The sequence below is a fragment of the Pseudophryne corroboree genome, chromosome 5 (assembly GCF_028390025.1).
Source record: "Pseudophryne corroboree isolate aPseCor3 chromosome 5, aPseCor3.hap2, whole genome shotgun sequence".
Lineage (NCBI taxonomy): Eukaryota > Metazoa > Chordata > Amphibia > Anura > Myobatrachidae > Pseudophryne > Pseudophryne corroboree.
The window spans coordinates 546,248,189-546,266,979 of NC_086448.1; the positions used below are offsets into that span (position 1 = coordinate 546,248,189).

The window sequence follows — 18,791 nt, forward strand, 5'->3', positions numbered from 1 at the left end:
CCTCTGCCCCTGCATCCACAATGTACACGTACGCCTCTCTCCCTACATCCACACTTTACATGTATGCCTCTCTCCCTACATCCAGACTGTACACGTACGCCTCTGCATCCACACTGTACGCGTACACCTCTTTCCCTACATTCACACTGTACATGTACGCCTCTCTCCCTACATCCACACTGTACGCGTACACCTCTTTCCCTACATCCACATTGTACACTTACGCCTCTGCCCCTACATCCACACTGTACATGTACGCCTCTGCCCCTGCATCCACACTGTACACGTACGCCTCTGCCCCTACATCCACACTGTACACGTACGCCTCTGCCCCTGCATCCACACTGTACACGTACGCCTCTGCCCCTGCATCCACACTGTACACGTACGCCTCTGTCCCTACATCCACACTGTACATGTACGGTTCTCTCCCTACATCCACACTGTACACGTACGCCTCTTTCCCTACATCCACACTGTACACGTACGCCTCTCTCCCTACATCCACATTGTACACTTACGCCTCTGCCCCTACATCCACACTGTACACGTATGCCTCTCTCCCTACATCCAGACTGTACATGTACGCCTCTGCATCCACACTGCACACGTATGCCTCTTTCCCTGCATCCACACTGCACACGTATGCCTCTTTCCCTGCATCCATACTGTATATGTACGCCTCTGCCCCTTCATCCACACTGTACATGTACGCCTCTGCCCCTACATCCACACTGTACACGTACGCCTCTGTCCCTACATCCACACTGTACACGTACGCCTCTGTCCCTACATCTAGTGTACAGTGTGGATGTAGGGGCAGAGGCGTACGTGTACAGTGTGGATGCAGGAGAGATGCGTACGTGTACAGTGTGGATGCAGGGGCAGAGGTTTACGTGTACAGTGTGGATGTAGGGACAGAGGCGTACGTGTACAGTGTGGATGAGGGAGAGAGAGGCGTACGTGTACAGTGTTGTACACGTACGCCTCTCTCTCCCTCATCCACACTGTACACGTACGGTTCTCTCCCTTCATTCACACTGTACACGTACGCCTCTCTCCCTACATCCACACTGTACACGTAAACCTCTGCCCCTGCATCCACACTGTACACGTACGCATCTCTCCTGCATCCACACTGTACACGTACGCCTCTGCATCCACACTGTACACGTACGCCTCTCTCCCTACATCCACACTGTACACGTACGCCTCTCTCCCTACATCCACACTGTACATGTACGCCTCTCTCCCTACATCCACACTGTACACATACGCCTCTCTCCCTACATCCACTCTGTACACGTACACCTCTCTCCCTACATCCACACTGTACACGTACGCTTCTCTCCCTACATCCACACTGTACGCGTACACCTCTCTCCCTACATCCACACTGTACACGTATGCCTCTCTCCCTACATCCACACTGTACACATACGCCTCTCTCCCTACATCCACTCTGTACACATACGCCTCTCTCCCTACATCCACACTGTACGCGTACACCTCTCTCCCTACATCCACACTGTACACGTACGCTTCTCTCCCTACATCCACATTGTACACATACGCCTCTGCCCCTACATCCACACTGTACGCGTACACCTCTTTCCCTACATCCACACTGTACACGTACGCCTCTGCCCCTACATCCACACTGTACATGTACGCCTCTCTCCCTACATCCACACTGTACATGTACGCTTCTCTCCCTACATCCACATTGTACACTTACGCCTCTGCCCCTACATCCACACTGTACATGTACGCCTCTGCCCCTGCATCCACACTGTACATGTACGCCTCTCTCCCTACATCCACACTGTACATGTACGCCTCTCTCCCTACATCCACACTGTACATGTACGCCTTTCTCCCTACATACACACTGTACGCTTAAAACAGTACTTAAAGAAATAACTCCTGGTCAAGAAGTCCTTTCCAGCAATAATCAGACATTTCAGATGAAACATTAAGCACATTTACAGATGTAGCCACTCTTATCCTGCCCACGAATAGGTTCTGCGAGTAAAAGTATTGGATGAAAACAATTACATGCGCCAAAGAGCAGCCTGTCAGTTACACACTCCTTGAAGGTCTCCTCCACCCTTCACCACTAGTGCAAACAATCAAAAAAAATATCGGAGAGATAACTTAACCAGCGCTCCTTAATAGTTTCGTTTTTCAATCAGTTCCAGACTAATTTTTCTCCATTGCAAAAGAACCAATTCAGGAATAAAAGATAAAAAATTATAGTATACTAGCTGGAGTATCCTTACAAAGAATTAAGGTTCAAAAAGGGTTGAGATTACCGAAGGATAAAAAAAGGGGCAGACTAGATGGGCCAAGTGGTTCTTATCTGCGTCAAATTCTATGTTTCTATGAGTACCCGCCGTTGCCTGGGATTTTAAGAATGTTTGTTTACAAAAATCAATGTAAAGATTAAACACACAGGCTGCCGCTAACATTTTATTCCTTGTGGAATTGTTATTATTTCCACCATTTGTAGCTGTTTTCTTTGGTGGCATTTTATTCTTTTAACTTAAAAACAATAGAACATTTTGTAAATCCTCACTGACATATTATGCATGTCCTGAAATAGTCTGTGCTGCTGGGCCACCACTAGTGGTGCTAGTGGTGTGTTACCCCCACAGTATTAGTTCTCAGAGTGTAAGTCATATGTGTACCAAGTTTGGTGTATATTGCTCCAGGTATTGCCGAGTTAAACTGTCTGCTAAAAAACTCTGTACTACTGCCCCACCCCTAGGTGTGCTAGTGGTGTGTTACCCTCACAGTATTTGTTCCCAGATTGTAATTCATATGTGTAGCAAGTTTGTTTCAAATTGGTCTAGGCATTCGTGAGTTATGCTGTATCCTGTAATACTCTGTGCTGCAGGCCCGGTGCTAGGGGTGTCTAACCCCCACAGAGGTTGTTGATAGATTGTATGTCAGATGTGTCCCAGGTTTGGTGTAAAGTGCTCCAGGCCTTCCACAGTTATGCTGTCTGCTGACATACTCTGTGCTGCTTTCCCATCCCCAGGGGTGCTAGGGGTGTCTGACCCCAACAGTGTTTGTTCCTAGAGTGTAAGTCATATGTGCACCAAGTTTGTTGTAAATTGCTGCAGGCATTCCAGAGTTATGCTGCCTGCTGAAATACTCAGTGCAGCTGCTTCACCCCTACGGGTGCTAGGGGTGTTTTCCCCCCACAGTGTTTGTTCACAGATTGTAAGGCATATGTGTACCAATTTGTGAGTACATGGCTCCAGCAATTCCAGAGTTATGCTGTCTCCTGATATACTCTGTGCTGCTGTCTCACCCCCTAGGGGTGCTAGGGATTTCTAATGTTTTTTAGTTGCCTCCACGGTGTTTTAATACGCTTGTATGTCAAATTTCACGATCTTCGCTTGTATACTGTGGATTTATATAGCAAGACAGAGACAAATTTACACTTTTATATAGTAGATTATATATGATATATATATATATATATAGTGAAGTACAGTTTAATACACATAAATAAAAGAATACAAAATAGATCCGAACCAATAACAATATATACACAATAGCAAAGCAGTAACGCTATAAAGAGGCTCCCAAGCCACTCTATGCAGAAGGTAATTACCAAGGATATTGAAACTGCGGTCAAACAGTTCTTAATGTTATTTACACCTTGAAAAATACCCCAGCCAGGGGTAGAAATGCGTCGGTGTGGAGGCGTTTCAGTCCAGCTCAGCAACGTTGGTTACCTGAAAAAGCGGCTTGGTTTGTGGGGAAGTCCCGGGATCCCCTTTACAGACTCATATGCTGTTAAGCGCAGTTCCAACATCCTTGGTAATTACCCTCTGCATAGAGTGACTTGGGAGCATTTTTATAGGGTTACTGCTTTGCTATTGTGTATATATTGTGATTGGTTCGGATTTATTTTGTATTCTTTTATTTATGTGTATTAAACTGTACTTCACTATATATATTTTTATCTTTTATCCCTGAATTGGTTCTTCTGCAATGGAGAAAAATTAGTCTGGAACTGATTGAAAATTGAAACTATTAAGGAGAACTGGTTAAGTTATCCCTCCGATATTTTTTGAAGGTTCTCCGAGTGGCAGCATCATAATGGCGACTAGGCACGGCCCATTTGTGAGAGTGTATGCACGATGCAATCATATGGATCATGGGTGTGTGAACACACACACCTGCGTGCATGCTATTCATGGCAAACAAGTATACTATAAGCAAAAAGAGTCTGTTATATTGTGAGAAGATGGCATATGTCTTTTTTTCTAGAATGCTGCAGAAACAGCTATTTTTGCAGTAATGTAATCTTGTAAAACAAGTGTTTTCGGAGAGCTATTACACCTGAACTTTCTACGCTCTGATAATAGTAGCCTTTTGTCTATCACTCTAGATAAGGAGCCTTGCAAAGGGGAGTAGCAGCCTCTGTTATGGACTCTGTACAGCTAGGCTTTTCAACAGTCTGCCCGCAAGCCACTGCAAACTGGTCCAGATACTGATTGTGGTGACATGCATCAGCCAATAAGAATAAGGCTGATTCCTACTGGCTTACTGCACTGAAGCGCGACTGACTTAAAGGTGGTTGAAAAACCCACTTTAGTAAATGTACCCCTTGATGTCATCATGAGTCATCAGATCATATGATCAGACCATCATATTACATAAACACAGACTCCCTTGGTCCTGTAGGCTGCAGCAAAGTTTTAGCGGTGTCAGGCTGCTGCTTGTTCCACTTTGAAAGAGACTAAGGTAAAAAGGGGAAGAACATGCTACTAGGAGGAGGGGGTAAGGGGAAGATGCTGGGGGCATTTGGGGCACATAGGGTTGCATGTGGAGAACACATTGCTGTGTAGGGGCATGTCACAGACACTAGGGGCATTTGAGGCACAGGGGGCATAAAATGAATAAGGGACACTACTGTGTGCTATATTGTGAGTAATAAATGACAGTACTGTGTGGATAATGTGAATTGGTAATGTTCTATGGCATAATGTGAATAAGGGGCTCTACTATGAGCCATAAAGTGAATAAGGGCATAACGGTGTGGCATAATGTGAATAAGGGGTACTACTTTGTGGTATAATGTGAATAAGGAGTACAACTGTGTGGTATAATGTGAATAATAAAGGATAGTACTGTGGCATAATGTGAATGTCAACATCGTGTAACATAATGTGAATAAGGGGCTCTACTATGTGGCATACTGTGAATAATAAAGGATAGTACTGTGTAGCATAATGTAAACTGGCAATATTGTGTGGCATAATGTGAATAAGGGACTCTACTGGGGCAAAATGTGAATAAGCGGCAATACTGTCAGTAGCTCCTTTGCATTGGGGACTGTGAAACAAGTTGGTTAACATGGGTACATGAAGTGGCGTTAGAAGCCGCACCTGGGTGTCCCCCTCGGAAGTGGTAACACCAAAGTGCCAGCTCTTCTGCAGTGACAGGAGCCGAATGCTGCAGTGAGATAATCTCCTGCAGCATTTGGCTCCTGTCATAGATAAGAGTCAGCACACACACACAGTCAGGGGGCGGCCAACGTCATCAGGGAAGCTGGACATGCCCCCGGAGCGAAGGAGAAAAGACCTGCGAAGCCACGCCCCTTTTAAACGATGCCTAAGGTCACACACCCTTTTCGGGCACACGCGGCCTGAGCAGGGGGGGTAATAGTATAGAGTGCGCACCCGGTGACGCCTCTGGGTACATGTGTGACAATCTAGTGTCCTGAGGAGGATGCATTTAAGGAGACTTAAACTTTACTTGTGTTCTTTGATTAAAACTGAAGTATTCAGGTCTCAAACCTCCCGAACTTTCCAGTGTGATCCACTCAAAATCTTAGGTGAATAACTCTGCTGTACAGTGTATGTAATATGCCTAATACTTAGTGATGCTTTAACCATGTTTTCCAATACTGGAAGCTGCCTTTCAAAATCCAGCAGTAGGGCTCCTTGGGTTATGTGGGCTGTGTCAGATTTGACATCTGTCTGTTCTACAAGTGGAAGTGAAATATACTGGCTTTTAATATATTCACACACACACACACACACACACACACACACACACACACACACACACACACATATATCGTCCATTTGTATTCATTATGCAACCCAGACTAACGAATGGGCATGGTATACCACTCGTATCCCACATATGACACATACAATTATTGTACACAAGAATCCCAGGAAGGTACTCAACACATTTTTGACATTTACACAATATACGCATACAGTATGAAATACACACACAAGCAGTTACAAAGAATATATAAGCCTGTACACTATTTTGGTTGCTTTGCAGTAGTCAATCATGTAGAAAAGACTGCAGCATAGTACCAGAGCAATGGCTTCTGTTTTCCTTAGTTTTTCTTCCCAAGTGATAGTTAGCTCTCGGATTAATTTTTCAGATTCTTCTAATTTTTCTTTCAATTCGGGTGCCTTCATAGACTGCACAGAAAAAGCAGACACATACATATTTAATCAGGAGAAACTAATCCCACCATCTGCTATCTAGCATTTAACTCTGCTGCATTTTTAAAATGGCAAATAAACGGAAAGAAAACTGGTTTGTACAGCCAGTAGTAAAAAGCACCTAACCTTTTCATATTCTTCATATACGCATATACATTGTTACATATTTAATAAGGTTGTGCTGATCTAGAGAAACCCCCGCCTCCTCCCCGTAAGACAGTTGCCAAGAAAATTGCTTCCTGACCCATAAAACGGCAATTGGACAAATTCCATGGATCACTCACCCCTGTAATGCCCTCTACTAATAATAGCGACAGATACCATGTCTTGTAGGAAAAGGCTTCCAATCCATTTTTAAACTATGTTTGAGAATTTATCATGGTCTCCTTGTGTTCTGGATTTCCGCAGCTCAACCCTTTCCTATCACTGGGGTGGAGCCATCTTTCTTTCATTCTGTTGTTCCATTATAGTCCACGGAAAAAAACTTTTTTAGATAAAACTTTGCATTGACTTTAGATGTATTTAAATATTTTAACTAAGTCACCTCTTAGATAGCTTCTTTCCTAAATGTCCAAGTTTTATAACCTCCTTTTATGATTTAACAATTCAGTTCCTGTTATTAATAAGGTTGGCCACCCTGAATTCACTCGAGTTCTCGTATGAACTACTTACACTGAGGTGTCCAAATATGTACCCCATATTCAAAATGTGGTCTAAGTCATGACTTACACAATATATCATATTTTATATCTGTCAGTTGCTGGGTGCCGGAGTCCCCATCTTTCTCTCGCTGTCTTTACCTGTTCCAAAGTTGTTTTTTCCCCCTTACTCTAACCCCCCCCCATTCTCTCTTTCTTCCCCGACACCCCATTCTCTCTCTGCTTCCTCCCGACACCATTCCCACTCCCCATTCTCTTTGTTCCACTCATCTCTCTTTCTCACTGTCTCTCATAAGGCCCATACACACTGGCCGATATATCGGTCGTTCTATATCGCGGGTCCGTCGGCCAGTGTGTACGGGAGATATGTCTGTGAACTCCATCGCTCACAGACATATCGCGTCGGCCCTGCAGCACAGCTGACGGCCAATATATTGCGCATTGCTGTGTGTGTACGGGCGACCAGCCGGCCGCCCGTACACATGCTGCGGCAGCCGGCGGTGATTGACAGCTGAACTGGGCAGGCGTGTGTACACGCCCGCCCAGTTCATGACGTCAGTACCCGACGGATCGGGCAGTGTGTATGCTCAACACACTGCCCGATCTGTCCATATATATATCTGCAGACCACTTGATTTGCAGATATATCTATCAGTGTGTACCCACCATAACTCTCTCCTCCCCCTCCATCCTCGTGTTACCATAAATAAGGATATAAGCACAGGCAAACATGTATATTATTTTCTTGGGTTGCCTTTTTTTGTACACCCTGCTTCCATGTTTGGGTCCTTTTCCCGTGTCTCTCTGTGTTTCTCCCCTCCTGTCCTATCCCTTATGGGGCTCTACGGGGCTCTACCCCCCTCCCCCCTTCTCTATTTACCATTATCCGTGTTCCACCACCTTTCTCTCCACCTCTTGCCCCATATCTCTTATCTCTAGCTCCTGGCACCATGTCTCTCTCACACTCTTTTTTTTTCTCCTCCCTGCTGTCTATTTTTCATAAACCAATACATCAGTTCAGCCTGGTGTACCAGTACAGCCCAATATATTGATTCATAATAAGAAATAATAATATTATTTATATAGCACTCTTTCTCCAACAGGACTCCAGGCGCTTATAATGAGCATTAAGGTCCAGTCGCAGATTCATAATGTCAATATATATAGAGGTGTGCACCAAGTGGGTGTTCTGCCCGGAGTCACTGGACAGCCTAGAGGTGTGTGTGTGTGTGGGGTGGGTGGGTGGGGGTGGGTGGGGGGGCACTGTTAGCTGGGGGAGAGGAAATACAGTGGTGTCCGGGAACCTGCCAGTGAGTGGAGGGAAAGGGACTCTCCAGCTCTCTACCATGCTGACACATGACTTAGGGGTCTATTTACTAAGCCTTGGATGGAGATGAAGTTGACGGAGATAAAGTACCAGCTAATCGGCTCCTAACTACCATGTCACAGGCTGTGTTTGAAAAATGACAGTCAGGGACCGATTGGCTGGTACTTTATCTCCGTTGACTTTATCTCAATCCAAGGCTTAGTAAATAGAACCCTAAAGGGCCGTATTCAAGGGCAGATGTGGGGAGAGATGTGTGCTGAGCGAACCACTCAGCACACATCTCTCCCCCCACTCAGCACAGCGCGATGTGTGCTGAGCGTGCGGGGGAAGGGACGCTCATTTCACCCAGCGGGTGAAATGAGCGACCTGCTAGACTGAGCCTGCATGCAGGCCAATCTAGCACCAGCGATAGCGACGTGTGGGGCCGCGCATCACTATCGCTGTGGGGGGTACACACGGAGCGATCATGCTTAAAATCTAAGCAATCTAGTCAGACTCCGTGAGTACCCCCCTTAAGTCCCACTTAGAAATACAGCTTAAACCTAACAAAAGGTTAATTCAGGAGGTTGAGTCTCAATTATATTTTAATGTTGCTGGGTGTTGTATAAATAAGCCATAACATTTTTCAGCAAACACATTAGTAACAAATCTGGTTATATTTCTACAGTGACCACAAAAAATAAAATGTCTTTGACAGTACAAAAGGTATATCCACAGCTGCTGTCAATTCCAATCTACATATATGTCCTCTGAATTCTCTTGGTCATTTTTCCTTTTCCTATTACCTATGACACCTTAATAGAAAATGACAACTGTCACTGTATTTCTATAATAGTGTCAGTAACAGTGCAGCCACATTCATTGCTCATGCTGAATGCATACCTCCAACTACTCTTATAGTGGGACCTTGAGAAGGGTGGAGCTTATGAGACAATGGTCCGGGTTTGTGTTTTGTGTAGGAGCTGAGTACCACGTGAGGATTGGGGATGAGTCTTGTTTTGTCCCAATCCTGCATGTGTCAGTGTTGGGAAGTATGTGAATGTGATAATTATTTCTTACAGGAAGGATGCTGGAGACACAAGATTACAACAGTGTCTGTACTTTGTTTTGTGACTACTCACCTCTGCTTGTGAAAGCTGTTCTTTCAGTTTTTCCACCTCCTCTCGCAATTCTCTAATAACTCGAGCATTGGGATCCTCATTTACCACAGCATGGTTGACTATCCTTTTGGCTCGGTCAGCATACCTTAGTGTAGAAAGAGTCTCTTCATAGTTGTCTGCTGCTGGGCTGATTGTGGCTATCATGGCTGTTTTACTGTTGCCTCCTAAATTGTCCTTTTTACCACATTAAAAAAAAAAAAAAGAAGAAGAAAATGATACATTGAGTCTTTAGAGCAAAAGCTGGAACTCTCAAAATTGGAACAGATACTGGTGGTAGTGGTACACATCTAAAATAAATAAAATGTGCACACTGACTGACTTTCTCACTGCAGGAACAATATGAGGACACTGCAAAAGGATGTATGTGCCTGCTTCAGTTTATAGCTTCCATAATGTTTGTTACACACTGTAGGTTACATTTATTTTTACTGTACGAAGGCAAAACATGAAGCTGGTTATTCTTCTTGGGTTAGGAATTTCTGGGGCATACATAATGCCCTGGTTAGTACCCAAGATCAGCCATATATAAGTAGTGCATGAGGCTTATATCTGTGCTTCTTCAGACACTAACCATGTCTATGCATGGCAATTGTCTGTCAAATGTAACATGTGCACTAGGGTTCAATTGATATAGTTGGCCCTCCCCTTTAGAATGTAAACTTCCACGAGCAGGGCCCTCTTCCCTCTTCTTTTCAATACTCCCTTTGATGGCACCAAATCCTTCGGTTTTCTGCCACCCTGATACTTATTTCAGTGCTGTTTACTGACGCGGCTGTGTTTATATACCCTGTACTTGTCCTATATTGTATTGAATTGTAAGTCACTGTCTTCAGGTTTTGCTTATTTGTTTACTCTGTAATTGGGTGCTGTGGATCCCATGTGGCGTCATATAAATAAAGGATATTACTAATAAATAATATATATGGATATGTGTTGGATGATTATTACCTTAAGAAGCCATGTAAGCACAGAATCTCTGTAAGGCACAAACTTGTTCTTCCCTTTCCCAGCAGCTTGATCCGCCAAAGAAGATATAACCAAACCCAAAGTTGTTAGCGATCTGAGTGGACAGATGTGAAAGAGTTTAGATACAGAAGCAATGCCAAGAAAGAAAGAAAGAAAGAAAGAAAGAAAGAAAGAAAGAAAGAAAGAAAAAGGAAGAAAGAGGAAAACGAACTTTATTGTGGTATTTTTCTTCTTACATGGACATCATCACTCTGTTATCAATGTTATTATAATGTACTTCAAACTAGTAACCTTGATTGAATTATACATTTGCTGTTAAAACTAAAACCCTTTCAACATCAATTATTTAATTTAACTCAGGTTAAATCAATCAATTGGATAATGAGAAAAATGGGAAAAGAGCCAAGTTACGGTATTGTGCATTCATACAGTTCCATTTTCATGCAACATCGCATTTTCAACAGAAAATGTGTTGCTTTCAGGCTAGTTTTAATATTATCGGCTGGATGTAACGGAGTCCGAGATCGCAGGGGGTGCAGTATGCCGGCCCCTTTAAAAAAATGTCCGAGTTCGGCCGCTATCACGCACCTTTGGCAATCTCGGATTCCATTATATCCGGCGGTATGAGTTTTATTTCTTTGTTTTTGCTTTTGGTAGCTCTCTGGATTGTATTAATTATAAATAAAAACAAATACAAGTGAAAGCCATAGAAGAGGTTACTACTTGTTGATGTTGCTCCCTTCCTTGAGACGTTCACCAGCAGCGCCTGTTTTGGACACTCTCTCACTACCGGCCAAGTCCACCAAGCTGACCTTACTGACACGTTCTCCTGAGTTCTAAACAAAAACATCAAAAGTCTATATAAATCCCATGGTAAATAAAAGATATACCAATATTAGTGGAGAACTGCAAGGAAGACATAACTATGTGTGTCCAGCATAATTATTTAAACTGATATTGCAATTTTTTAACATTATATAAGATTTTACCTTGTTAAAAAAAACAATTCTGGTTTTATAACGTGATTTCAAATGATTTGGCGATCTTACAGTGCAATGTAAAGTATATATTTTAAGCATACAATTCGAGATCATGTATTTTCAATAGTGGAAACTCTACATTCAGATTTTAAATAAGATGTAGGAGATTGCGGAATATAAATGACAACATTTGCAAATAAACTAGTTGTAAACTCTTTAAAGAAATAATATTCTGTGGTTATTTTAAATTGACTTAATTAAACAAAAACAAAAAAAGAGATTGAATGTTGTAAACTTAAAAAAAAAAAAAGCATTTAATACACTTACAGATTATTATCATTATTATTTTTTAACACAAATGAAATATATATACTTACACCAGACTGATGGTCATACAAAGTCTGAGTGACAATGATGCTAAATACAGCATGAGAGCGGCTACTCTCTTCATTCATGTTAGTTGCTGCAACAGTACGAGATTTATTTCCTTCAGACATTAGAGACTCAATATCCTAAAACAAAAATAAAGCAATGGCTTAATGAGGTAAAGACTGTATATACGGCATGGTTAAACTGTGGTTTACAATTCTATTCTCTATCCTGCCAATCAAAATAGCATTTTTAAAAAGAGTGGGACTATTCCATCTTACCTATGCTATTTGGTAATATTTTGTTCTTCAAAATTGTGAATAATTGAGATTTATAATTAACATAGCTTTAAGGACGACAGGTTTAATGGCTGTATCCAATTACCCGTGGTAATTGCTTCTGCAGGGGATATACAATTAGCCCTGATAAGCCATGTCTCAGACAGGTAAAAACCAAAACCCCGAAAACAGCCCCGTTGTTGCGGCTGGCGAAAACACAGAAGTTTAACTAAACTTGTGTGTTTTCGGGAGAATTTAAAAAAAATGTGTATGGGCATTCCTAATTGGATAGCCTGTAAAAAAATGTCAGTGAAACATAGGGGGGGGATGCTCTATTGTGGGTAATTGGATACCCCTCTAAATTTTGACAATTTTAAGTTTGCTGTTTCTGCAGCTGATATCACTATTGGTTTTATGACCCAGCCAACAACACGTAACTTTTGTTATACAGTAGACCAGATACCTGTATGCCAAACAAGACTAAATGAGTGTATAGAACAATATATTCATCACCAAGTGAAAGCTAGTGGCAGTGCACTATTATGATGACCATAATATTAAATGTAATTTACCTTAGAAAAATGTATTTAATTTTGTTTTATTTTCTTCTAAAAAAAACTAACAAAAACAGCAATTTTTGGATTCATCACTATGGAATTGTATGAGCGTTCTGTTTGGGCCTTATGATTATATTATTTTTCTGCAATGTCCACGCCTGTATTGTCGGATACATTTTGCTGTTCAATAAAAAGATATATAAAAAATGTAATTTGCCTTCAGACTGTTCAATTTGCTGACTGCATAAAAAAAGACTATATAATTTGGGTAATCTTCCTGTTTGAGAACATAATTATTCATGTGAGAAAACAATAACTGCCCTTATAAAAGACAAACATGTTCTAAACCTCTGTCAAGCAACAGACAAGGAGAGTAGTATGTTGCTGTATTTTTGTCTAGGTGTATAATTAATGAGTTTAGGAGTAATCCTGTTATGGAGGATTTTTGCTGCAAAGCTTTGTTTGCCAGTTTACATTTAATTGGCTAAGTATGGAAGCACTCTAGGGGGTATTTACTATTTACTAAGTGGCGGAATGAAAAAGCCATTGCTTCCTGTTGGGTTGAAGCAGGAAACTTAAGATGGCAATACAATTCAATGCAAAGAATTCCCTGTTTGTTTTGAATACTACAGTATTGCCATTTTAATTTTCACACTAATTTTTTATTTATATATATATATTTTTATTTTACATTAGGGTGAAATGGCTTTATAAGACCTGTTAGAAATGGTAAATATATCACATAAATATAAAGTAACTGTTTTTACACACGTTACACAAATAGGAATCTGTGCATGTGAAAGGAGGTTTGGGATTTGGGACATATTCAATGTTATTACTGTAGTTATTTTTTCAAACAACTTTATTTTTTATGATAGTGAGATCTTTAAATCTAGACATGGAACATCCAAAACTCAAATACAAAGACAGTAATGTGCTACAAATTATACAAATTGTGACTATGTGGATGTAGCAGAAAGATATAGATTGCGAAACCACCTCTGAAACGACTGTATGATACAAAGGCAGTGTTGGTGGTATTGCGCTTTGCATAATTTCTATGTGATATTTCTATGTGATATTGTGAGTTGCAATTGTCTTATTCAGTTTCACTTGGGCTTACAGACCCTTTCACAGTAAGGCTAGGAACGTTTAAAAATAAACATTTATTCATTGGCAATGTATTATGTTTTATTTGTGTGATGGATTATGCACGCTAAAAGTCAATAGCAATGTTAATAGCTGATTCTGCAGTATACAATCTGTGTAAATTCTGTAATTGAGCAGTGTCTGATAAAAATGTCAGTTTAGGTGGAAATCCAATATGGCCCGTTTTTCACAAGTACATGAATACAAAGTTACCTCAAATTTAGTTACTGCTAACTGAGATAAACCATCCACATATGGTCCCAACACATTGTGCTCCCGAACTTTAAGGGATTGTCGACTTCTAGAAAGTAAAGAAAAAAACACACATAAGTTTATATGTATGGCAGCCATGAGTGGTGGTGGTGTGGTGATGAGGCAGGTTTATGCACTGTGGTTCCCACAGCACATAACACAGATGGGGCAGCTTCGAGCATTAAACTATATACACACACATTTTATATATATATATATATATATATATATATATATATAAACACACACACATATACATACACGGTGGAGTCACATTATTATAAGCACCTCCTACATTTGACTGCGGCAGCACGTAGCACATGAAGTACGTCACCTGTCGTGTGCTGGCTTGGTGGGTATATAAGGCGTGCGACAGGCCATCTGTACACATATCACTCGTTGCTGTCATAGGTAAAAGGGGCGATTTATCAGAGTTGCAAAAAGAATGTATTACTGACTTTCGGCCAAGGGTGGCTGTATTTCTGAAACAGCATAGTTTGTGAACTGTTCGCATGCTGCTGTGGTGAAGGTGTATCGTGCCTGGACAAATGGCACAACTGCGAATAACAGACGTGGAAACTGCGAAGCACCACGTGCCTCTGTGAGAGGTGAATGTTGGCTACGAAGGTGTGTGAGGGCCGGCAAACACACTACAGAAGAGCAGCTCACCATCAAAATGAACCTGTGCCAACCTACAGTACCAGCACCTTATTGAGTCTTGAGCTGCTGTCCGTGCTGCACACGGCTGTTACTCTGGCTATTCACTGGTGGTCATAATAATGTAACTTGACCATGTATATAAATATATCTTTTTATTTTTTTTGCTGTGAGAATACACTGAATATGCCCAGAAAAATGGGTAGATTGGTGTCAGTCTGTCAATTGCACCTGCTTGTGCCTGGAAAGACAGGTATGTGTCTGGAAGAGGAGTTCTGATTTCAGCAGAGTACGGGAAGAGTGTGTCCGCACAACTGCAAACACGTGCAAACCAGGACACAAACCTGAGAAAACAATCTTGCAGGTGGTCAAGTATAGGTGCAAATAACAGATAAGGCAGATGATGACAGTTGTCAGCATTAACAAACTGCTTGCGGTTGGACAATTTCTTCATTGCTTAGGCCCTATATTCTGTTTTTCTGTTTTGTTTATGTACTTCAGAAGTATTTGGCATTTTCATGCCTAATACCAAATGCATATTTTGCAAGCAAGAAACAAATGGCTATAAACATGAGTTCAAGTGTATGTAACATAAGCCTTGCATATGCTATTAAGGCCGACCTGTATGTATCTTGTTATTAATGTAGCTGGTAACGTACACGCAATTGTAGCTTTTAGTGATCACACACTGTGTCTGCATTTTGGGGAACAATATGATTCTGACGTTACTGCCATTAGATTTAAGACAAAAAAATTTGGTTCTGCATTAAAAATAATTGCTGCCCTAGATCTATCAGCTACATTACGCTGGGACCAGCAAATCGGAGCCTATTATATACAAGCCAAAGTGTGCATCAGGCACATACTGTAGTACATGAGCCCAATAGTGCATTAGAAACTCACACATAGCTTAAAAATAGACAAACATAAAACACAATAAAAACAAATTGGTGGCACTGCCCTTCTTGGTACTTCAATAATATTCTCCATTCATAAAGTAACAAACCTGTAGCCATAACAATTAGTATCTATTTACATTGTTGTATAGAACACAAAATAACACAACCAACATAACTTGAATCTTCTATTAATCATTTACATGTCTTTAACATAAGTTAATATGTTTACATATGTAAGAAAATGCCTGAGTGCTTTTGGCAAATAAGTGTATGGCTGCTAATTATAGTCATGTAGCTGGAGCTGTATATAACAGGAGGCACCGCTGAAGTTTCCACGAGTCAGATAGGAAAGAATTATAAAAGCTTTTAAATCACTCAGGGTTAGTTAAGTTTACTGATGAAAGGAAAGAATTTCAGCTAACGTCAAATATCAGTAATAGCCTAACCCTCCATGCTTTGTACAACAATAAAAAAGTATTATATAATTTTTATAAAGTGATGTAGAAAATACCAAGTCATTTAGCATATCCCAGCACAGAAAGCCGAATCGAGGTTAAGATTTCTATTAATGTGCATAGTTGTTGCTTTATTATGCTGCAGCTTATGGGCCCTACACACTATGCGATCCGCCGCCGAGCTGCCTGACGGGCGACCCGGCGGTGGGGTGGCAGTGACAGGGGAAATGACGCTTCTTCACTCCCCCCATCCCCCGGCTCCATAGCAGTGCATGCAAATATGGATGAGATCGTCCATATTGGCCTGCATGCACAAGCGACGGGGCACCAACGATGAACGAGCGCGGGGCCGCGCATCGTTCATCGTTGCTGCCTCCACACTGAAAGATATGAACGAGTTCTTGTTCATTAATGAACAAGAACGTTCATATTGTTTAGTTAAATCGCCCAGTGTGTAGGGCCTATTAATCTGTACTTTATGTACAAAATTGTAACCACATCCAGAATTCTCATGGAGCAGACCAAGCCATAAAATGCTCCTCTCTGCCATTAGCCATCATCTAGATTGAACAAAGAATGCCTGATTCCTAGCAACCATTTTGACTGATCACTAATGGAACACAGCAATAAAAAAACAAATAAAAAAACTAAACTAAACAAAAAAAACCAACAATAATTTGTTATAATGATTACCAGGCCTGTATACAGTTCATAAAATACTGTGAAACCACAAAGGAAATACGGAGTTGCTCTAAAAAATACTTTGTTGTTGTTGTGTTACTTCCTATTACATTGTTACATTTCTGTTTCAGTCAGTAATTATATGCAAACACAACGGACAGAATGAATGAAACGCATTTACATTTACAAAAGTTTGTGGTTCGTAAAATCAAAGTTTGAAAACCAAACAAAAACACAAGTCTATTGTTCCAACTTAGGGGCGTATTCATTTAGACATCGGTGTATTCAATTGCGATCATTTTCACCCATTTTTTAGTCACTTTTCGCCCATGCTGTTTCTGGGGGTTTTTTGTGGACGAATCAGCATGGGCGAAAATGGACCCAAAAACGTCCGAAAACACCCGCGAATTTGCCAAAACACGTGGAATAGCGGAGAATTCATCAATCCACGTGATTTTAGCCCGTGCCATTTTTTTCCACCAGTCGAAAAACTGCACGGGCATTGAATAGGTTGAATGTAAATTCGACCTACAAACAGCCGAAAAGTGTTGTTTTTCGCCTGGACGAAAGAACCGCCCCTTAGGACCTAATTCAGATCTGATCGCAGCAGCAAATTTGATAGCAAATGGGCAAAACCATATGCACTGCAGGTGGAGCAGCTATAACATGTGCAGAGAGAGTTAGATTTGGGTGGGTTATATTGTTTCTGTGCAGGTTAAATACTGGCTGCTTTATTTGTACACTGCAATTTAGATTTCAGTTTGAACACACCACACCCAAATCTAACTCTCTCTGCACATGTTATATCTGCCTCCCCTGCAGAGCACATGGTTTTGCCCAACTGCTAACAAATTTGCTGCTGCGATCAGATCTGAATTAGGCTCTTAATTAGGGCCACCTTAACCCTATATACAGTGTAACTCAAGCTGCATTCAACGAGTGGCATAGTGCAACCGATCGAATGCAAGGGCGCTAGTTAAGCTACCAAAGTTTAAAGCCTTTTCTCTTTACATGTAAATCTTGCAATCTCAGTGTCAGCTATAATGATGAAATGTAATACAGTGGACCTCTACAAATTATTATTTTTTTGTTCTTTATTTACGACTGCGGGTAATTGGATACCCCCCTATACAGTAGTACAGGTTGAGTATCCCTAACCAAAGTGCTTGGGACCAGAGGTAATTTGGATATGGGATTTTTCCGTATTTTGGAATAATTGCATATCATAATGAGATATCATGGTGATGGGACCCAAGTCTAAGCACAGAATGCATTTATGTTTCATATACACCTTATACACACAGCCTGAATGTCATTTTAGCCAATATTTTTTATAACTTTGTGCATTAAACAAAGTGTGTGAACATTCACACAATTCATTTATGTTTCTTATACACACAGCCTGAAGGTCATTTAATACAATATTTTTAATAACTGTGTATTAAACAAGATTTGTGTACATTGAGCCATCAAAAAACAAAAGTTTCACTATCTCACTCTCACTCAAAAAAGTCCGTATTTCGGAATATTCCGTATTTCGGATATTTGGATATGGGATACTCAAACTGTATATATTTTTTATTTTAGGTGGGGAACCCCTTTGAAGCAATACAAGTAAAGGAAAGGTAGCAGATGCTAAAACACTTACCCTTTAGGGTCTAAGAGATCTCTGACCTTCTCATTATAAATTTCCATATAAGAAACTTCCACTTTGAAGGTCTGAGAGTCGTTTTCTTCCTCTGTGGCCCTCAGAAATAAAGCACAGCATAGCCGTGGGATAAGGCCGGGCTGATCTGCTGAACCCATCATAGAGAAAGATTTTCCTGAACCTACAGAACATTACAATGATAACAAAAATTAACAAGGAACACTCTAAAAATAAACATTTGTTAAATGGAAAATGCAGAACAT

At 41.1% G+C, this 18,791-nt stretch overlaps 1 protein-coding gene across 4 annotated transcripts in view; it reads right to left on the minus strand.

Moving 5' to 3' along the window:
* KIF13A (kinesin family member 13A) overlaps window positions 1–18,791 on the minus strand; it is a 477,346-nt gene that overhangs the window by 279,705 nt on the left and 178,850 nt on the right. For all 4 annotated transcript variants that reach the window (XM_063923222.1, XM_063923220.1, XM_063923221.1 and 1 more), the window contains exons 6-12: window positions 18,529–18,709; window positions 14,150–14,237; window positions 11,961–12,095; window positions 11,327–11,439; window positions 10,586–10,697; window positions 9,599–9,811; window positions 6,357–6,467 (exon numbers count right to left, since the gene is read on the minus strand). In XM_063923222.1, coding sequence (XP_063779292.1) covers window positions 6,357–6,467; window positions 9,599–9,811; window positions 10,586–10,697; window positions 11,327–11,439; window positions 11,961–12,095; window positions 14,150–14,237; window positions 18,529–18,709 — 953 coding nt within the window. The remainder of the gene's footprint in view (window positions 1–6,356; window positions 6,468–9,598; window positions 9,812–10,585; window positions 10,698–11,326; window positions 11,440–11,960; window positions 12,096–14,149; window positions 14,238–18,528; window positions 18,710–18,791) is intronic.